A 23,821-nucleotide genomic window follows, 5' to 3' on the forward strand; every position below is an offset into this window, starting at 1 on the left:
TCCGACGAGACGGCCGTCACTCCGACGGGCCGAAGATCCGCCACGTCGAGAAAAACGGACCCGCGGCCCTGTTTAATTGACGCTCCTTGCGGCCCCCCACCACGGCTGCAGCTTATAAAAGTATCGCCGGACGCCGAGGAAGCGAGCAGACGAATTGCACACCCGAACCCGTCTACATCCTAGATATGTCCTTAGATTGGGGATATTCTGACGACAACGGTGAGTTCATTGACAATTTCTGGCTCCGGCAAAAAAAATTACGTTTTTAACAACTCATCTATTAAAATAAAAAACGCCGACAATTTTTTTTTCCAAATGGAACAATTTTGCAGCGTCTGACGGTAGATGGCGAGCTGGATCCGCTGATAATCTCAGTTTTTTCCCCCCATTAAACAGAAGAGAGAAACACTCCACTTTTTATCTCTCAAACAAATGTGCATTTAAAACGCCTTCTTCTTGTTTTAATTAATCGGTGAAGAATACCCGCCAAAAGAAATAAAAAACTGACTGCAACAATTTCTCATTTCAATCGCTGTTCCAACAGATGAAGATGTTTCTTCCCAATCGTGAATGCAAAATTTCGCAGTCAGGCGCGTATGATCAACAAACGAAGACCCTATTGAGAACATGTTAATTGAATTCGAACGACTTTGGAGAACCCGCGCAAGAACTGGTTTTGGATTTTGGATAGCGAGACCCACACCTAGGACTAACATTAAAACCTTATCTCAAATTTTATACGCCCATTCTAAAAAAAAGTTTTATATCTCATAAAAATCTCTGGACAAACTAAGTCTTGTCCTTAATTTGAATAATATTTTCATTTATTGATCATCCTTTGATAAGTTTTCTCGAAGACATTGACATTTCTTTTGGATTTTGGACATCAATGCTCGGCTCAAGGATTCAACATAAAACCCTATCTCGAATTAATCATTAATCACCACACACACACACACACACCTATTTCGAATTTTATACGCCCATATCTCATAAAAATCTCTTAACAATCTAAATCTGATAAAATCGTAGCTTGATTTTTAAATTGAACATATTTCATTCGTTGATCTTCTTTAGTAAGCTTTCTCGAAAACACTGACAATTCTTTTGGATTTTGGACATGACGCTCGACCCAAGGACTCAACTTAAAACCCATGACACGTTTTGTACGCCTGCTCTAAAAACGTTATATATTTCATGAAAATCTATGAAAAAACTTAGTCTGAGAAGATCGTAGGATGAGGGCCCCGGCTTTTATAGAGGTGTCTATATCGACTTTGTGCAGTTTCAGTTATACATGGGATTTGGAGGTCTGTGCGGATGGTAAGGTCGGATACGTATTTGCTTGAGCAATGGTTTTAATAATTTTTGACTGAAGTGACTCCATTCTTTGGAGGTTTTAATAGTTACTTAAATTCTGTCCAGATCGTTTGTATTAATGTCTTTGAGTAGTTTATATCGCCTGTCAAGTTCTATTATTTCGTGTCGATTGTGGGGGTCCCAAACCTTTGGCCAAGCTAAACCCCAAAACGCCGAACACAATGGATGCTATTTAAAAAACAACAACGATGCTTTCTTTTTTAGAGGTCTTGGATCCTTGCAGTAAAACATGTTTGCGAGTGAGTTAGTGACCGAAAATGAGGAATAAGAAACATAGGGACTTACATAATAAAAAGTTACTTTTTTAAACTGTGCGTTTTAAAATTTACATTTCTCTAATACACAGGATAAACAAAAATTGTTCAAAGGAAGTCAAACTTGGATGACCCGATCTTATCATGATCGTTGAAAATAAGAAAGTATTCCCACAATAAAATACTCAAGTGGAATAATAATTCTCTCGTATCAATAAGAAAAAATGAAAAATAAGAGTTCGTGAGTCAAGGAGCGTGGGATAGTTGACACTTGGAAAGCGTTCCAATTTTTAAATTTATCTTTTTGAAAAATTGTAAAATAATTGACTTTTAGAAGAAAAGAAAAGCACAAACTTGGAAAGATGTAGTTGAAAAAATTTAGATGGCACGGTCTTATTCTTAAAACATTTGTTTCTTCAGACTTTAAACAAAATTATGGACAGAACGAATTTTTGGAATTGCAGAAGCGTTTTGGCAAGATGTTCAGATGAAATTTTGGAAGGCCCCATCTCTTTCTCAACCTTAGTTTCTTAAGAGGATTTTTTTAATGAATTTATGAACGGTAAAATCATTTAAGCTGAAAGGTAATTTTGTTTTAAGATACTGCGAAAAAGTTTATTTATAATTATTCAGAAATCGTGAGATGCGGTCTGGTGTGAGATATAGGTTTCAGAAAAACATTTTCTTTATCGTGCCAACGTTTCGATCTTTATTGAGATCATCTTCAGGGCTCAAAGTGTTTGTCTTCTGAGTAGAGTAATTGTGCCATTCTTGCGTGTCGTGTTAAGAGTGCCCATTTATTTATACTTTTGGGCACTCTTAACACGACAGACAAGAATGGCACATCTACACGGAAAACAAACACTGAGCCCTGAAGATGATCTCATAAAAATCGAAACGTGGAACGATAAAGAAAACGTTTTTGTAAAACCTACGTCACATCAGACCGCATCTCACGACCTCCAAATAATCATCAAGTAACGGTCAATAAATACCACACATTTATTTATAAGGAGAGCTTGTGAGTGGAGCAAGTATTTGGATTGCCGAAGCGTTTTGGTCAGATACAGACGAAAATTTGAAGGCTCGACTTAATAAGCTTAGCCTTAATTTATTGACAGAAGGCTTTTTCAGAGTTTTATGAGCGGTAAAACTCTTTGAAGTATCCAACAAAACACATAATTTAAGCAGAAAGATAATTTGCTTTGGGGGGACTGTTTTTGGGACCAAATGCTTTTTTATTTTTTCAAAAACAGGGCGTTCGGCTACTCGTGTTACAAACTTTGCCAGTAGATTCTACATTCAAAATATAACCAAAAAGTCCTAATTAACTATGGTCCGAATCTCTGCAGTTTCGGAGTTATTCCATTTTTTCTGATTTTTTAAGATTTCACGACCTTGGTTCAAATTAACAATGATAACTCCAAAACTAAAAGGTTTTAGACAAATCCGTTGATACCATTGAAAACTACGTCAAATTTCCAATAAGATGTGATCAACACTGAACTTGTAAACCTTCGTGAAATAAGCGTTTTTAGTAGCGAGACTTCACAAAAAATTTATTTTTCAAAGTTGAAAAACTTACTATGGTGTTTTTAAACTACTATTTCCAAACCTAGACATCAGCAAACGTACTCCATTTAATATCTTTTTTAGTGGTGCAATTGCTTTTTTAATTGTTTTTTCCAAAGATGGGAAATTGATGAATGAAAGGAAAATCCATGGTTAAAAGATAGGGAAGGTAGAAAATTTAAAAAAAAGGAGATTTTGAATGGATTAATTAAACTTTTTTTTAAACTAGTTTAAGTAAACACTTGCACTAGTGAGATGAGCTTCGGACCATAGTTAATTAGGACTTTTTGGTTCCATTTTGAATGTAGAATCTACTGGCAAAGTCCGTACGTAACACGAGTAGCCAAACACCCTGTATATTAAACTAAAGCCTATTTTGTACAAGATAAATTAGCTGTCTTATTCCCTTAAAACTATAAATCATTCTTATGCTTGAATAATGTGTTCTTTGGAATATTTCAGAGTTTTACTGCTCATAAATTTCTAAAAAAAACCTTCTGTCAAAAAACTGAGTTTAATAAGTCGTGCCTTACAAATTTTCATCTCTATCTGCCTAAAACGCTTCGGCAAAAAACTCGCTCCACTCACAAACTCTCTTTAGCATACTTCCTCGCAGATAACAGCATCTTAAAACAGAATTTGTCTTTCTGCTTAAACATTTTCTGTAGAATACTAAATAGATTTTACCCTCCAAAAAAATTTTTTTTTAAGTCTCAAAAAAGAGACGTTAAGAATAAGATTGTTTCTTCCAACATTTTCAACTACATCTGACCAAATTTATGTTTTTTTCTAAAACTCAATATAATATAATTTTTCAGAAATTAAGATTTTAAGATTTTAACTTCTTACTAACAATAAGTAGAATGTCCCTACTGATGGATTTTGTTGGTGGTCACTCACCAACATATTTTACTGTTTTTACTTTTGTCAATAAATTAAGGCTAAATAAGTCGAGCCTTTCAAATTTTCATCTAAATCTGACCAAACGCTTCGGCAACCCAAAAACTCGCTCCACTCTCAAGCTCTCCTTATAATAAACTTTTTCGCAGTATCTTAAAACAACATTACCTTTCCGCTTAAATGATTTTATCGTCCATAAATTCTTTTAAAAAAATCCTCTCAAGAAAATAAGGTTGAGAATCCTTGGCCTTCCAAAATTCTTCTGAACATCTTGCCAAAACGCTTCTGCAATTCCAAAAACTCGTTCTGTCCATAATTTTGTTTAAAGTCTGAAGAAACAAATGTTTTAAGAATAAGACCGTGCCATCTAAATTTTTTCAACTACATCTTTCCAAGTTTGTGCTTTTCTTTTCTTCTAAATTTCAATTATTTTACAATTTTTCAAAAAGATAAATTTAAAAATTGGAACGCTTTCTAAGTGTCAACTATCCCACGCTCCTTGGTTCACAAACTCTTATTTTTCATTTTTTCTTATTGATACGAGGAGTCATCGACGCAGAATTATTGTTCCACTTGAGTATTTTATTGTGGGAATACTTTCTTATTTTCACGATCATGATAAGATCGTGTCTTCCAAGTTTGACTTCCTTTGGGCTACTTCTGTTTATCTTGTGTATTAGAGAAATACAAATTTTAAAACGCACAGTTTAAAAAAGTAACTTTTTATTATGTAAGTCCCTATGTTTCTTATTCCTCATTTTCGGTCACTAACCCACTCACAAACATATTTTACTGCTATGATTCAAGACCTTTCAAACAGAAAACATCGTTGTTGTTTTTTAAATAGCAACCAATGTCGTCCGCAGTTTGGGGCTTAACATCGACAAAAGTCTCGGAACCCCACAATCGACACGAAATAATAGAACTTGACAGGCGATATAAACTACTCAAAGTCATTAATACAAACGATCTGGACAGAATAGAACTGTTGTGGTTCAACTAACCATTAAAACCTCCAAAGAATGGAGTCACTTCAGCCAAAAATTCTTAAAACAATTGCCCAAGGAACTTCGTATTCAACCTTACCATCCGCACAGACCTCCAAATCCCATTTATTAATTGAAACTGCAAAAATTCGATACAGACGCCTCTATAAAACCCTGGTCCCTCATCCCAACCCCTTAATAGAACACATTTAATCCCTATGGCCTCACAATTCCCCCCTGGTTCGGAAGTGAGTAGTTACTTTATGAATAATTCCAAACTTTCATCTAAATCTGACCAAAACGCTTCGGCATCCCAAAACCTTTCCCCAAACACTCACAGATTCCTTGCCATGCTTTTCTCGCTGATAACAGTATCTTATAACAGAATTTATCTTTCTGCTTAAATATTTTCTGTAGAATACTTACTAAAGTTTTACCGCTCCTGAAGGTAAGAAACCTCTCAAGAAACGAGGTTAAGAATAAGATCGTGCTTTCCAAATTTTTCAACTACATTTGGTCAAGTTTATGCTAAGTCAATTATTTTATAATTTTCCATAAAGTTAAAAATTGGAACACTTTCCAATTCTAAGCTATCCCACGCTAGCTCCTTGACTCACAAACTCTCTATTTTTCATTATTTTTTTCTCGTTGAGCCAGAGTTATAAACGCAAATTTATTGTTCTGTATAAGTATTTTACTATGTAAATATTTTTTAAAATTTTTAAATATTTATTTATTTATTTTTTTACGAGGATATTTTAACTATGAGGTTATTTGAACCTTCGGGGTGCCTGTGTTTTTGAAAACAAGCCCATTCATAAATATGTCGGGTTCGAAGGCAGGGTTGCTGGATTCGAACCCGGGACCTTTACCTTACAGTGATGAACGCCGTGATAACGCCTAAACCGTTGCGGCCATCGACGCCCAGAAATTCGTTATATTTAACGATCATGATAAGATCGAACCTATTTGACTACCTTTGGACCTGTCTATTAAAGAAATGTAAATTTTAAGACGCAAAATTTTAAAAATTTGAACTTTTTACGATGCAGGATATCACTACAGATGGATTTTATTCTTCCTCATTCTCGACCAGTAACTCACATACATGTTTTACCGCAATGATCCAAGTCTTCTAAGAAAACACGTTTTTTGATCCTAAAATATTTTTGTACGTAATATTTGTATTTAGACGACTTTTACCTTTTCGATTTCATACTTTTTATGCTTAATCTCCAGTTTTCGTATAAGAAAAACTTCTCGAATGATACCAGTTTCTATAAAGTTTTGAGCGTACATTGTTAGAAGGTTTTCCTGTAAATCAGAAGTTTTTAATGATTTAGCTTTAACTTAAATTGGTTAAAAAAGATTAACGGCATATACTCATATATACATAAAAACATCACTTGGCTCCCTAGTGTTTCTTTTTGCCTTACTCTGAGGTCTCTAGCCATAGTGCATCTAGAGTAGAGTTAGTGTACTATTTTTTTATTTTTTTAACCGTATATTTCTATAATAGTCTAACCTTAAATAAACGATATTACGATTTTTAAAAAACCTGGTTCGTAAAATCTGTCGATTATTTTTTTTCTCTCAATATTTATAAAAGCCTGCCTAAACAGTTTTGTGCCTTTTTCAGTTTTCGCAGTTTTAGCAATGATAAGATAATAAGTTAAATTTACATCAAAGCTGGTGACATTCCTGCAGAGGAATCCGTGGGGCAGAATGGCATCGCTTCATATTTATTTGTATATAATTTGCGCTTGAAATTGAGTCATGTATTTTTGTAAAAAATACATTCTGCAATATTCGTTTCTTATATATTTAAGTCCAAGTGGAAATAAGGCTTTCAAACTGTAGAGCAGTAAAGAATAAAGCACTTTTCATTAGAAAATAACAAAATGAACGAAGCAATCGTCATACGGGGACGAGAATTATACATTTTTCCATTTTTTATCGGTTTATAATTTGAATAATTTTCATTAAATTTTTCTTCCCTCCTTTCTCTCAATTTTCTCTCTCTCACTCTCCCTCTCTCTCTCTCTCTCTCACTCTCACTCTGTCTATCTCTCACTCTCACTCTGTCTCTCTGTCTGTCTGTCTGTCTCTCTCTCTCTCTGTCTCTCTCCCTCACTCTCTCTCTATCACTCTCTCACTCTTCATCTCACTTTCTCCAGCTGTCACTCTCTCTCCCCCCCTCCATCTCTCACTAATTCTCTCTCCCTCCCTCTCTCTCCCAAGCTCTCACTCTTCATCTCACTTTCTCCAGCTCTTATTCTCTTTCTCTCTGTCTCTCTCTCTCTCTCCCTCCCAAGCTCTCACTCTTCATCTCACTTTCTCCAGCTTTCACTCTCTCTCCCTCCCTCCATCTCTCACTAATTCTCTCTCACTCACTCACTTTCTCTGTCTCTCTCTCACTCTCTATCTCTCCCAAGCTCTCACTCTTCATCTCACTTTCTCCAGCTTTCACTCTCTCTCCCTCCCTCTCTCACTCACTCACTCACTCTCTCTGTCTCACTCTCACTCTCTCTATCACTCTCTCTCTCTCTCTCTCTCTCTCTCTCTCTCTCTTTCCCAAGCTCTCACTCTTCATCTCACTTTCTCCAGCTTTCACTCTCTCTCTCTCTCTCTCTCCCTCCCTCCATCTCTCACTAATTCTCTCTCCCTCCCTCTCTCACTCACTCTCACTCTCTCTCTCTGTCTCTCTCTCACTCTCTCTCTCACTCTCTCTCTCTCTCTCTCTCTCTCTCTCTCTCTCTCTCTCTCTCTCTTTCTCTCTGTTTCTTTTTCTAATGTGAACTATTTTGGACTACATAATAATGCAAAAAATGTGTGGTGAGTAGTGACCGTTAGTCGATGATTATTTAGAAATCGTGAGATGCGGTCTGGTGTGATGTAGGTTTTAGAAAAACATTTTCTTTATCGTGCCAACGTTTCAATCTTTATTGAGATTATCTTCAGGGCCTGGGATTTACATTGTTTACATTTAAAAAATACATGTAGGATGTGAAAAAAAGTGAATTTATGCAATGCAAAAAAATATTTTTTATATTCAATCAAAGCATTTCTACTCACTCAAAGTGTTTCTTTTTGCAAGAATGGCACAATTACGCAGAAAACAAACACTTTGAGTGAGTAGAAATACTTTGATTGAATATAAAATATATTTTTTTGCATTGCATAAATCCACTTTTTTCCACATCCTACATGTATTTGTTAAATGTAAACAATGTAAATCCCAGGCCCTGAAGATGATCTCAATAAAGATCGAAATGTGGCATGATAAAGAAAATGTTTTTCTGAAACCTACATCACACCAGACCGCATCTCACGATTTCTGAATAATCAAAGTCAAAAAATTAAGAAGTCAGCATATTTGAGGAACAAGTATGCTATAAAAGTCTTCCTGACCCTGCCTTTGGATTCAACAAGTACCCTGGTTTAATGAACGAATGTTAAAATTGGATCGATTTACATCTAAAAATAATGAGAAAAAAGTACACGTATTAAATTAACGCTGGGTACGATTTAGAAAACTATATTTATCCTATTATTTTAAACTAATAGCTGATTAATATTCCATAGCTTAATTTTTACGTCATGCGATGCGTATAAATCTTTAGCTCTTGTGGGCCAACAAATTGAGCTGGAATGAATCTGACTGTATTCAACGTCATATGGTTAGGGATGGAACAAGACTAACTGATATAAATTGATCACTTCTCACGACAGTTTGGATGAATTTTCATTAAAAACAGTCTAAACAAGTCACGGCCGTGTCAAATTTGTCATATATCAATGTTTAAATAACTTATTTGTTTAATAGCTCGTAAAGATAAGAAGATTGTAACTCTAAATTTTTTATTATCGTATACGATGTCTCCTAATTGTTAAGCAATATTGTATCACACTATATTAAAATAAAATTAAAATACAAAATGTAGAGAATTTGCATCACGTGAACTTTGTCTTTTTGTTTTAGAAAAAACACCCATTTTCATAGTGGGTTGAGTTTTGTATTTAAACAATCTTTACCTCTGTCCCAGTGCATATTTGGGGCTTAATCTAGAGATAATTTGGTAATTCGAACACCCAAGATAACTAATGAATATTAAATATTCAACTTATTCACTCTTAAAAAAAAACCATTGTTAATTACCTTGAAAGGCTATAAAGAAAAGTCCTAGAAATTTTCGAACTGTAACGGAAATCTATATGTCGTTGATTAAATGTTAAAAGTCTGTTTCGATTGATTTTCCATATTCGAAGATCGTGAATTGATTAGTGTATAGATTGTCCATTTAGCTTAAGTGTAACTTTTTAAAACGATTTTTTGTATTGTCACTTTGAAGAATGACAAAGTTGCCAGGACGTAGGTGTTTCAATATTTGTTACAAATTATTTAAATAATGTTTGACGATTCATGTTTTTTTCGTGCAAATAGTTTTTAAGCCATCGTATGAGTGGTGGTCCATTCTTTTTACACGTTTACATAATGTGCTGGAACGATTTTTGTCGATTTATCTATAAGGGCGCCGACGCTGAAGAAGTTGAGGCATCGGTGACAATTTGTCCTCGCCTCGGAGGCGATGAAGTTTCGGAAAATGTTGAAAAAATAAGGCCATATCAACCCTAGGAGTGCCGGTGTTTTTGGAAAAAAAAGCAGTTGTAAGTATGTCGGGTTCGAATGCAAGGCTGCTGGATTCCAACCCGGGACCTTTACCTTACATTTTTTTAAATTAATATAAATATATGTTTTTGTTGGTACTAATAACCAAAGTAATTATTTCAAGTGATGTATAATTATTTGCGCAAATTATGGTTGAGTTGAAAAATCAGTGTCACGAGTAGAACTCGAACCCACGGTTCAGAGGTCAACTGGTACTAATCAAAATATAAATCTGGCCATAATGAATCATAATAATATGGTAATATAAAATACTAATCTGGTCAACAAGCACTAATCCGGACTTCGAGGGTTCTAGTCCCGTTCGTGACACTTAACTTTTCAACCCTACTATACTTTGCAAAACATGAAAAATCATTTTTTTTAATTGAAGACTACTTTTAAAAGGCAGAATAAAAAAAATTAAGGGCTTAATCAAGCATTAAATTCCAACTTGGCGTATCAATTTCAGACAAAATTACGAAATAATTTTTTCCTCGGTTTAAACGGTTCAACTCCTTGAATCAGTAGATTAGAAAACCTGCATAACGCTGATAAAAACAAAAGTTTACTCGGGCCTTGCGTAACAATTGTGGTCGGAAATGTAAATATTCATAAAGCCTTGTAAAACGGTGAAATCTTTTTGTTTTGTTTTTATGCTTGGGAAATTAAGTCGCGCGATTTACCTAATAAGCCTGGGCCGTAACGGCACACATGACAACATGGTTCGGTGCAGTTTGTATCTTCACGATGTCTATCGCAAAATGAAAACCATCTTCCGTATCTTTGCATGCCGTAATTTTTTTCCATAGAAAGACTTATCATATCACGGTTTTTCAAATATATTGCTAACACACAAACAGAGCATAAAGGCTCGAGGACCTCATTACTCGCAGGTAAATTTGCTTTCATAAAAAAAAAGGCTAAACCATCACATAAGACGAAATGTCACCGACAAAGAGCAACCGACACGACCATTTTTCCTCTGCCTTTCTTAAAGCGTCTTAGGATATTAAAAACCCTTACATTTTTCTTAACAAAGGGTTATTTTTATTTTATATACGTGTATTCCTAGATTCAGAAAAGACTGAACAAATTCCAGCCGGGCTTTTTATTAAAAAAATCTAGTTTTTTCTTTACCTGCTTACTTTGTTTGCTGATATTATGAGTAATTAGATGACTTATACCATACCAATAACTAAAAAGAAGACGTAATTGAACCTAATGGGAATTGGAGTTAGAAAAGAAAAACTGATTTCTAGACGAGCAGGCTTATCCGAACAAGAGTCAAAATCTGTGGTATATATTACTCATATACTCTAATTACTCATAATAATTAACATTAAACAAAGTAAGCGAGTAAAGCCTAAAACTTTTTTCTGTCTTTAAGTAAATAAGTCTTTCACTATAAGTAATAACTTCTATCGTTTAAGTGTGAAGGGTGGACGTGCCACTATTTACGACTGAAGGGAAATTGTTCTATCATTATCATTCCTCTTTGCCCTGGTTTTAAAGAGAAATAAAGAAATAAAATAAATTTTTTTCTTCTTGGTATTACACAAGAACGACTGGAATTTGTTCAGCCTTTTCTGAAATCTATGAATACATGTTTATAAAATAAAAATAACCCTTTGTTATGAAAAATGTCAGGGTTTTTAATATCTGAAGACGCTTTAGGAAAGGCAGAGGAAAAATGGTCGTGTCGGTTTCTCTTTGTCGGTGACATTTCGTCTTATGTGACGGATTTAGCCTTTTTTTTATGAATGCGAGTAATGAGGTCCTCCAGCCTTTATGCTCTGTGAGCTAGCAATATATTTGAAAAAAAACCCTGATATGATAAGCCTTTCTATGGAAAATATTACGGCATGCAAAGATACTGACAGATGGTTTTCATTTTGCGATAGACATCGTGAAGATACAAACTGCACCGAACCATGTTGTCATGTGTGCCGTTACGGCCCAGGCTTATTAGGTAAATCGCGCGACTTAATTTCCCAAGCATAAAAACAAAACAAAAAGATTTCACCGTTTTACAAGGTTTTTTGAATATTTACATTTCCGACCACAATTGTTACGCAAGGCCCGAGTAAACTTTTGTTTTTATCAGCGTTATGCAGGTTTTCTAATCTACTGATTCAAGGAGTTGAACCGTTTAAACCGAGGAAAAAATTGTTTCGTAATTTTGTCTGAAATTGATACGCCGACTTGGAATTTAAGGCATTTAAGGCATTTTCCAGAAAAACCTTTAATTTTTTATTATGCCTTTTTAAAAGCAGTCATCAATTTTAAAAAATTGATTTTTCATGTTTTGCAAAGTATAGTTGAGTTGAAAATTCAGTGTCACGAACGGTACTCGAACCCTCGACTTCCGGATTAGTGTTTGATTCTACCAGTTGAGCTCTGTTCGAGTCCCACTCTTACATAACCTGATTGGTCCCTATCCCTATCTAACCTAATCTAATGCATGCACACTCTGCTGTAAGGCAAAAATGGGCAAACAAAAATTATGTATCAGCCCAAAATTTATGTTAAAATTTACGGTGAGATTTCGTCATGTGGTCTGCGAGGTGATGGACCTGTATGTTGCTTCCGATCATTTTGCTCCGCCTATCCTAGCAGAAGAAATGTTTTAGTTTTCAGGCTTTTTAGCATAGGAGAAAATTTCAAGTGTTCACAATATAAACTCTCGCGGTTTGGATTCGAACAGATTCCGAATAGCAAAAGTACGTGTTCACGACAGGAAAAAACAAAACAAACAGAAAGCAATCAATTGCGGTTAAATTCTTCTATCGACAACTTAACAGATAACAAATGAGGGATTTTTTAAAACAACAAGGAGCCTGACAATTTAGAAAATTGACACACAGTTGCTTTTTAAATATTCTGCACCATACCGTATTATCCATAGCGCCAAATACTCACAATCCATCAATGAAGAGAATTAGAATTTTTTCGTCTCAGGTTTTAGCCGTCATTCGATTGGTACTTATTATCACATTCATTCATTGTTGCACGGAAAATCATTGAACCATTGATAGTAACCCGTCCTTAACCCTAAATGTAACCTAGCCTAACTTAATCTAACCTGTCCCTAATTCTACCCCTACCTAACCTAATCTAACCCAACTCATATGCACTCCAGGTAACCCAAAATTGCCACCCAAAAAATTCGTATATCAAGCCCAAAAACGCATCCACTTTAAAATTTATTTCTTTTTTTCATAGGATCTCCGAAATCGATAATAATAATAGTATAATTATTTATTACTAAGTCTTGTAATGTGGTTTGAGAGCCCTCATCCTGTATAAAAAGGATTGCTTAACTTGCATTATTTTAACCTAATCTACCAAATTCCTAACCTAACCCATGCGCACTAACCGGTAACGTGAAATTACGATTATCAAATGTACAATTGAATTCTGCGGAAAAAAAAGTTTTATATCTTGGTCAGACTAGTCTGAATTACAACAACCTACTGGGCCTCTGGCTCGTCCCCTAATGCTAATCTCACCATCCTCTTCATACAATAATAAACACGGTCAAAGGGTTACTTCACAGAATGATTACCCTGAGCCATGAATCATTTCACCACAAGAACATAAATATATACAAACAGATCCTCCATAACAATCTCTACCCTAAGCACATAATTAACAGAATAATCAACAACTACAACTCAACACTAACACATTCCACTATTACTAATAATACTACATTAAGCATATCAAATACAAACAAACAAGCATACATTTCCATACCATTTATTCAAGGCCTATCACATAAATTAAACACATTTCTCTCGTCCGATAACTTCAAAATAGCTTTCAAAAATTATAAAACAATCCAAACGCTTTTTTCCAAAGTTAAAGATCCCACACCAATAACAAATAAATCTGACGTAATCTACAAGATCAACTGTTTAAACTGTCCGACAACTTACATCGGTCTTACATCCCAATATCTGGACAAGAGAGTAAAGCAACATATCTATGATTGCAAAAAACTCAAGCAAAATCCTACAGCACTTGCTACCCACCACTTTGAACACCAACACAATTTTGACTTCAAAAATCCAAAAATATTACATACAGAACAAAACAAATATAAACGTAATTTCTTAGAAATGGTTTATATCAACAGAGATAAACACAGCATCAAATACAGAACAGACACATGTAAACCCAGTCGCAGCTACGCTAATATCATGAATCAAATACAATACAGATAACATACATATATCATTACATTACATTCCACACATCAAATACTTTTCACATAGTCTAATTTTCAAACAATTTAGCTTTCCTTTTCCTATTTATCCCCTTTCTATATAATCCTGAAAGGATAATCTGGCCGAACTATTAACACATTGTTCCCCTTTGTCGGCTTTTTTCAATTCAAAGAAGCCGACGCCTTGCACAAAATTGTCTTTTATATGCCGACTTCCTTCCCCACCCCTACAAAACCAAACATATATAAACATATACAGCAAAATCTCACTGGCACTCTCAACACGACACGCAAGGATGGCACAATTACACAGAAGACAAACACTTTGAGTGAGTAGAAATACTTTGTTTGAATATAAAATATATTTTGCATTGTATAAATTCACTTTTCCACATCTTAAATGTATTTGTTAAATGTAAACATTGTTTGTAAATCCCAGGCCCTGAAGATGATCTCGATAAAAGATCGAAACGTTGGCACGATAAAGAAAATGTTTTTCTGAAACCTACATCACACCCGACCGCATCTCACGATATCTGAATAACTATCGATTAACGGTCACTAATCTCTACACACACACACCTAATAATAACCATAATTTACCTAACCCTAACGAATCTAACCATCCCTGGCCATTCTTAACCTAACATGGGCACTACCCTGAAACGGGAATTCGATGGTTTTTAACTAAACTCGAACAAACAGGCTGCTCTGAATCGCACGTTGTTATAATAGGAACACAATTGGCGTGTACCCAGGAAGAAACGCCTGAATAAACCAATCCGTTATTTAATAGAGGAAGATTCATTATTTCATGACTGTTTTAAGAGCTGAGAAACAATTTCGAATAGGGTTTTTGTTTTTTCAGTTTAAAGTGTTGAAAAAGTAGTTCATTTAATTGTGTGTAATTTTTTCATCCGCCTTTTATTTATTTATTCTTTTTTATTAAGCTCAGGGAATTATGTACATCCTGAAATGTACCGTTTGGGCTAATTTACAGCCGGTCGGCTGTAATAAAACGCTTTACGACTTTAAGGCTGTTAATTGGGGAAAACGCGTTTGTAAAAATCTATCAGACCTAATTGGACGGAAGTGGAAAAATTAAAAAGAAAAAACTAACACCAATGTTAGTACTAGTTTATTTTTATTAACTATTTTTTTGTTGGTTGTTTATTTACGTTCAAAAGTTAGTTTTCCATTTAAATTAAAAGGAACAGTTTTGCTATTATTTATTTGATGACGTGTACTTAAAAAAAACTTGGTCGATCCAATCTCATGGGTAAACTATATCAATTGACTAATTGTAAAAACTATGACTAAACTGTCATTTTTGTAAATAGAAAATGTAGGATTTTAGCATTGACACAGCTGTTAGTCAAATGTAATAGTACTCACATACGTCTATTTATTTTTCCCAAGAGCGCTTTGTCTAATTATGAATAGAAATAAGTCCGTCTCGACCTTGGCCTTTAGAAAATAAGTTAGGATTCTTGCCCACGATCCGTATTTTCCATTACCAAATGCTTTCTAGATGCTTCATTGTTTCTTTTTTTATTTAAATGTATTCCCCTGAGCAAGTGTATTAATTCAAGAACCTACATGTATGGATTTCTCTTTACTAGAAAATAAAACTTGAAAACTTTATGGAAAAATTATTCAAAATAATACACTGATTTTATTATAGCGCGGAAACAATAGAGCCCTATAAGTACCTCCTAAGCATCTGATTATTCTCATACTCGTGAGTACTTTAAGTGAAATTATCAGAAAATATCATTACAATAATACTTGGCAATAAAAACTAAATTACAAGAACCCAATAAAGAAACTATTTGACGACTGGTTCTTCTCTTAGCTCGAAAAATATATTCAAAATAAAAACTAAAACTAAGAAAGAAAGGACTTCGCATTCGCATATTTTCTCCACTTCAGGAAAGAAATATTGAATTATTGATATGTAAACCGACCCTAACTCTAATTTTAACCTAACCTGTCCCTAATCCTAACTCTTCCTAACCTAACCTAACCCAACCCGAGCCCACTCTCCGGCGACGCGAAAATTGTAAAATATTCTGTTTCTAGCCCAAAACCATTTCTATGTTTAAATAGTGATATTTCTTCGTCGGGTCTGCAAGGTGATAGACTCGACTAGGCCCAAAGGTTAGTTGTCGATTTAAAGTAAAACGTGGTCCTGGTAACAAGGCTATCAATCTAATTGTAGTCTCAGACGTTTAATTATTTTCTCCAAGCGCGCTTTGTTTAATTATGAATAGAACTAAGCCCATTTCGACTTTGTCCATTCGGAGAAAAAAAAGTAGATTCTTGTCCACCATCTATACTTTACCCTTCCCGAACCCTTTTTCTAGATGCTTTATTTTTACTTGGTTTGTTTAAATGTGTTCCCATAAGCAAGTAGTTAATTCAAAATAATTAATTCAAGGGCTTGAAATGAATTAATTGTAAGTTTAATTATCGTGATGCGTGACTGATTGGCAATTTTCTATGACGCACATGTGTAGTTTATTTATAGTTGAATTTCCATGTGTGAACGTGACTTTTTAGGTAAATAATCTAAGACGTTCTCGAAACCAAGACCCCCGCATTGCTTAAGATAAAATTCCGTTCTTAACAGTTTATCTCTTGGTGGACGATGTCAATTCAATGACCATCTACGTGGAACCCAATGTTTATTAATCGGCCATCAAAATAAACTCAATGAAAGTTAAATGGACATATTGGACAGGAAGAAATGATCAAAAGCCTGCTCATACGTGATCCCAGAGCCTGGTTGTTATGGATAATTCAATTCAGAAATGATGTCATCAATTTCACCAATCCTCCAGGCTCGTGAACGTATCGCTCCAGATTTACTTGTTGTGACCCAGTTAGTTTAAACTGTTTCAAGGTTCGAGAGCAGGTTTATCACACATATTGTCAAGTCGTGAGAAGTCTTCTTGTTCTTCCCACCTTCAAACTGGACGGAATCCGTTGAACTTGGCTGGTAACTAATCGTGTAAAGGATTTTTTTTTTCCCGTCACGTATTTTTATATAATGTCCACTATGTGCATGATCAAGGACGTAGGAAGAGAAGAGACCGATTGATTCCAAGGAAATTGCAAACGTCAATAGAACAACAATTTTTTCTTTTTGAAAGAATCAATGCTTTATTGCAGCGTTAGGTCAATAGAGATAATTTCTATGAATAAAAGTTTTTTTATTATATTTTTTATTGTATGAAAACGTTGATCGCGTGAATACAGAATTTTGTAGGACTAACCTAAAAATTTGCTATGGGCCAATTTTCTTTTATATCAAAGCTTCCATTGTCAAGTCAAATTTATTTTAATCCTAATGCCCTTCTTTACGTTTGAATCCGGTCCCAGAACTGAACTTACAAAATTTATTAAATTCATATTTTGAGTCAGCCAGACATCAATAAACTTGTATTGCAATTCCGGTTTATTAAACATTTCTGGAAAAATAATTAAATGGCTGAGAAATTACTGAAAATTGCCCCTTATCGTAGAATCGAAAATCGTCTTCAAACTTGAACGGAATTGTTGCGTTCACTGGCACGGAAGAATGAACACCAAGGAAAGAAATATAACGTGTAAATAATTGTCTCACTTTTACAATGAAAAATTATAGAAAAAATGAGAATTTTACTAATAAATTATTATTCGGAAGTCGTGAGATGCGGTCTGGTCTGATGTAGATTTCAGAAAAACATTTTCTTTATCATGCCACGTTTCGATCTTTATTGAGATCATCTTCAAGGCCTGGGATTTACATTGTTTACATTTAACAAATACATGTAGGATGTGGAAAAAAGTGAATTTATACAATGCGCAAAAATATTTTTTATATTCAATCAAAGTGTTTCTACTCACTCAAAGTGTTTCTTTTTGCAAGAATGGCACAATTACGCAGAAAACAAACAAACATAAAAAATATTTTTTTGCATTGTATAAATTCACTTTTTTTCCATATCCTACATGTATTTGTTAAATTTAAACAATGTTTTTAAATCTCAGGCCCTGAAGATGATCTCAATAAAGATCGAAACTTATTCAGATATCGTGAGATGCGGTCGGGTGTGATGTAGGTTTCAGAAAAACATTTTCTTTATCGTGCCAACGTTTCGANAACGTTGGCACGATAAAGAAAATGTTTTTCTGAAACCTACATCACACCCGACCGCATCTCACGATATCTGAATAACTATCGATTAACGGTCACTAATCTCTACACAAAGATCGAAACGTTGGCACGATAAAGAAAACGTTTTTCTAAAACCTACGCTACACCAGACCGCATCTCACGATTTCCGAATAATCATCGACTAACGGTCACTAATCACCACACATTTCTAATAAATTATATTGGTTGCATAAATGTAGCATTTTGTTAAACAGCTTCAAAGTTGGCTCACTGACTCTTTCTCGTGGTTAAAATTTAAAATGACAGGTTTAACATTTAAATCATTCAATTTGAAACATGCTGGATAGATTTTGTGCAATATTTATTCATCTTTATGGTTCTGTCAGACGCATTTCGCGTTTCACTATTGTGTCTGGACGATTTTTGTCGTCTCCTTTTATATAAATGTTTTTTTTCCAGTTTTTATTCGGCCCGTAATATCGGATATTAATTCCATTCGATATTCATTCTTACAACATTCAAGCCAAAAGTGTTTTGAGATAAGATAAGGACGCTGCAGACACATTGTCTCCGACCAAACTTGAAATGACCTAAGACTATCAATTCTAGTTTTAAGACAAATTTGTCTGGCGGAATTTTGTTATAAATACAATTGCAGAGTCAATGACGATTTTGAGGATGTTTGCAATCATTTCTTGGTCCATCGGAATCGTTCGTCTTCTCGCCATCTTCAGCGATCGGCTCTGTCGCCTATTTTTCCAGACGTCAATACTGAAGATGGCAAAAGACCCTAACCTATGTGTCATATGACATATGACACATATGATATCATATAACATGGCAAAACAGCGAAGATAAAACAGATTGAAATTATCTGAAATGACCAAACTGACGAGTAATGCAAGAGTCAATCGTTGCAATTTTTTTAAGAAGCTCATTCGAACTCGGACGTTTTTGGCTTCTCGCCATCTGTCGTCTGTTTTGCCAGAAAGTCACCCCTGAAGACCGAAACGCATCTGACAGGACATAACAGGGAAGATAAGAATGTAATGTTTTTTAACAAAACAAAATTGTTTAATAACAGAAAATTGCTGAATTTACTAACTCATTAGTAAACATGAATAATTTAAATTCATAGTTTGAATATTTCCACCATTCACCATTCATTAAGATATTGAAATAAGACAAAATGAACTCCGATTTTATAACTTTTTGTTGTCTTCCAAATTGATAGACGGATCTACCTGGAGGCAGGTTTGTCATAATTGACTACAGTTAAGTCAGAGTTTTTACGGCTTGTTAGTTTTGACCGTATCCATTATATTCTGCATTGAACCGTGTTAATATACACAAGGCCGATTCGAGATTTTTTGCCGACATTTTAATGTCAACATGTGCTGTTAAGATCAGGGTCAATAGTTCCAGATAGAGAGTTATTGAATGGAATTATTTTGGTGCCAAATTTAAAAGCCAAGGGGAATCGAGTCTGTATCGACAATGGTATTGTTTACTAAACAAACTATATAGCATGGTTCAATATTACACAGATCGTTTCACACAAAGATTTTAATCAAGTGGCAAATATTTAATAATGAAAATTCTTTGTTTTTGTTTTCTTTAGTCTATGGGTTATCTTAATTTCTCTTGTATAATCTTGTTCTTCACTATACATCAACTACTGACTTCCTTTCGAAGTACTCAGGACTATATCTAGAACAGACTGTGGTGGAATTACCAAACAAGCCATCTATGAAGACTTTTAGGATCGAAATCTGTTTTGACATTAACACTACTACGGCCTCGACATATGGAGTGAAACTGGTGTTACGCCAAGCCATCCAATAACCTCCTTGAAGTGGATTCAATCGTTTCGATCAAAAGTGCTCAAATTGTCAAAGCTCCTCATCAACTTCACTACCTACAATGACCATGACATTTCTATTGTCTACTATCCGATCCTTCTTCCAAAAGTTCCACAGGAAGCATCCATCTCTACTGTCCAAGACTTATCTGCATGTTCCCATCCTGAGAGAAATCACCATTGACTCTACTGGGCATCGAATTTAATAACTGGCAAATATTTAATAATGAAAATTTGACCCATTCGTTTTTCATTCTTCACTTTACGCGTCATCATACTGAACATCCAAGTTAGAAATCCCATTAGTGTTTGGATTTTACTTCATCTTAGCGTTGTACTAGCTGTACGTCTACAATTACCGATTTCTACTCAAGACAGATACTCGGGACTATACCTAGACCACGCTGAGGCGGAATCAGAATTCATTCTTTTCAAAAGTGTTTAAATTGTCAAAGCTTTTCACCAACTTCACTATCCACAATAACCTCGATATCCATTTTGCCAACGATCCGATCCTTCTTCCAAAAGTTCCACACGAAGCATCCATCCCTGCTGCCCAAGACTACTTGTTCCCATTCATTGTTTCGGGCAATGAATGATCTGATTTTGATTCTATTTATCCCATGTGTGCAAAATATTAAATTACTCCCATCTGAGCATGCAACTTTGCCCCAGAAGTCGATAGCCAATGGAAAGGTTTTTCTTCGCGACCCTTTGATGATAGGGCTGTCTTTCAAGGTCAACCGTATAGTTTCATCACTGATGACTATTTGATGATGCTTGAAATGGAATTAATTTGATTTTTTTAAAATAAATACAATAAATAGCGAATTTTGGCGAGTCATGTAATCTGTCCTTTATTTTGCAAATACACATACTAAAATATTCTGACTTTACATATTGGTAAATTTACTCGTCAGCTTTTTTTTTTTTTTTTTTTTTTACAGTTAAGCCGGTTCATTTGAGAAAAATCTAATTTTAAACGAGTTTCTATTGCGCGACGCCTGCGACCAATTCTGGATGACTAAATTATGTTTACATCGGTGTATTTTATATTAACATGATTTGATTTGATATGGTAACATTGTTCCTTAACGTGCCAAAAACAAGGAAAATAAAAATAAAATTTACGAATACTTTTGAAAGCCCCCCATATATACGCCAAAATTTATCGACTGTTGCGTTACAGAGGGATTGTGCCCATTTGTTTTACTTGCAATTTTTCCATGTAAATGCAATATTCAGCCATGTGTCGGAGATGGCCGATCCTTAATCTAGAAACAAATCCATCCATGCTCAAGCAGTATATACTTTGAAAATTAATATTTCTATGGTGATGCAAGGTTTTTTAATCCGATTTTTTAAATATTTCTTTATTTTAACTTTATACTTTCCGATAAAATCCTACCTAAAAGACAGATACTTTCATTAGTGGTACTTCTCTATCAGCCGGCTATCGTACAGGGGTACAAAAGGGATGCGGGGTACTACAAGGAAATATCTTAGGATCCATCTTCTACATATAATACCGCAGATATTCCTACTCTTCCTGAAACGATACTTTCCACATATGCGGACGATACCGCCATCCTTTGCTCTCACAAAGATCCTGTCATATCAACCAGAATCCTGCAAACCCATGTCACGTCCCTTGAGCAGTGCTTCTTGACACATAAACATACAAAAATGTGAACATGTAATTTTCACCCTTCCTCCGAACCGAAATAACCTCTGCTCACATCTACTAAATAGTACCCATCCCCCCCAGCTATAGTAGAGACCTCTACCTTGGGCTACGCATTGACGAACAACTTACGTGGTCCCTCACACCCGACAAAAAGACAAGGGCTAAATAGACATTTCTGACTTCTTGAAGGATTGCTGGACAAACGATCAAAACTGACTCTACAAAATAAACGACTCATTTATATAACTACATCTCCATATGCCTCGAACTTTGGGGTCCTACAAAACGTTCCAACCTCCAACATATCCAATCTCTAAAATTAAAAATCATTCGAACGATCGTCAATGCTCCTTTCTATGTATCCAATCTTACTAACGATAATATCCTTAAACAACGTTTTGGAATTTTATCTCGTTATTCCATTATTTGATTTAGATTTTTTAAATAACGTATGAGCGTTGTTCGCAAAAACAGAGTCAATTTTACATATATGTGCGATAAGGCTGAAGATGCGATGTTGAATTGCCCAGTTGGCTTGAAAAAATCAGGAAGGAGACATGACCCATCAAAGTAAAGTTAGATCTGGCAGTTCACCGATGTATTGATAGCTGTTTTAGAGCAGCTGTGGCCGGCCATCCTTCAAAATTTATCGCCTGCCACGCGTCAGATTGATCAGTGCGAAACTAGTGAAATTCCTGTTTTTTACAACCCAGTAAATCACTGGATTTCTTATGCGAAAGGGGGAAAGGTTTTGCATAAAGGTGTTGAGAAGATGTCACGGACGAGTGGTCAAAACAATATTTTTTTTCATATTGTGTTCTATTAAAAAATCATGAGCTATTTCGGGATTCGAACCGCTAGGTGGTAAATACAAGTCCAACATCCACTCGACCACCGCACACCTCTTTTATTCTGACCAGCGAGGATAGGTGGAAAAGATGGGAAACGATCAAACTACAAGTCCGTCACCCTTGTTAGGTTAGGTTACAGACGTGTTAAGTTAGGTCAGGTAGGGTTAGGGATTCATGGCTCTATGTTTTTCCGAGAAGCGGATAAATAAAACTCAATTAGCGGCCAAAACCAGAGACAAAATGATCGGAAACGACCAAACTACAAGTTCCATCACCCCGCAGACCCCATGAACAAATTTCACAATAAATTTTAACATGGATGTTTGTGAGCTGGTTACACAATTATATTAGGTAGGGTTAGGTTAGGCCAGGGTTAGGATTACGACGGTTAGGGTTGCATATCGATGATTCAATATTTTTCTGTGAAGCGGAGAATAAATAATATTGGATTATCAGCTAAAAACATGATCCAGGTCCGTATAGTCCATGTGAAAAATGGTCCAGGATCGACCAGGTCCGTCACACCGCAAACCCTATGAAGAAATTTCTCAGTAAATTTTAACATGAATACGTATGTGATCTTCATACAAGATTTTTTCGTGTAGGGGATTGCGCGTGTTCCTTTTCCAAATCCCACCCAAGAAAGCTCATTATGTTTTTTAGTCATGCAACCATTTGCTGATTATATTCTACTTAACAGTATACGAGATAGTATTTAGGTCGTTTATGATCATTTTGGTCTGCCTATCCACTAAAAGTAGGCCAGAACGAACGGAAATCGTGGCAAAAACAGCGAGGATGGGTTAAAATAATCGACAACGACTAAATTACAGGTTCTACGTCCCACAGACCCCCATGAAAAAATATCATAATAAATTTTAATATGGATATATTTTTGATTGGATACACAATTTATTTGGTACGATTGTATTTCGTCACGTTAGCGACGTTTCAGACTAGGTTAAATATGGTTAAGGTAGGGACGTGTTAGGTTACGTCAGGTCAAAGTTAGGGTTAGGGACGGGTTTGAGATTTTTATTAATAATTTCAGGGATTATAACAGTTTATGCATGAACCTCTCGAAAAGAATAATAGGAATAAAGGTGACAATCGACAAATTTAAAATTCCTAAGATTAGATTGTTCCAAACCTGAAATTGCCTTTGACTTCATTTTGACATTTTGACTTCTGGACTTGGTTGGGTTCAGGTTGTTTCGCCTGTAATTTGTATCAGCGAGACAGGGATTCAAATATCATCTGAACAATGGATT

At 35.1% G+C, this 23,821-nt stretch overlaps 1 protein-coding gene across 1 annotated transcript in view; it reads left to right on the plus strand.

The window, feature by feature from the left end:
- Positions 1–118: 118 nt before the first annotated feature.
- Positions 119–23,821, plus strand: part of LOC106661111 (carbonic anhydrase 1) — a 49,062-nt gene continuing 25,359 nt past the window's right edge. Inside the window, exon 1 of the mRNA XM_014384300.2 lies at positions 119–219. Within this exon, the coding sequence (XP_014239786.1) occupies positions 186–219 (34 nt within the window). The 5' untranslated portion in view covers positions 119–185. The remainder of the gene's footprint in view (positions 220–23,821) is intronic.

This window comes from Cimex lectularius, unplaced genomic scaffold, assembly GCF_000648675.2.
Source record: "Cimex lectularius strain Harlan isolate CLEC.00 unplaced genomic scaffold, Clec_2.1 scaffold60, whole genome shotgun sequence".
NCBI classification, from domain to species: domain Eukaryota; kingdom Metazoa; phylum Arthropoda; class Insecta; order Hemiptera; family Cimicidae; genus Cimex; species Cimex lectularius.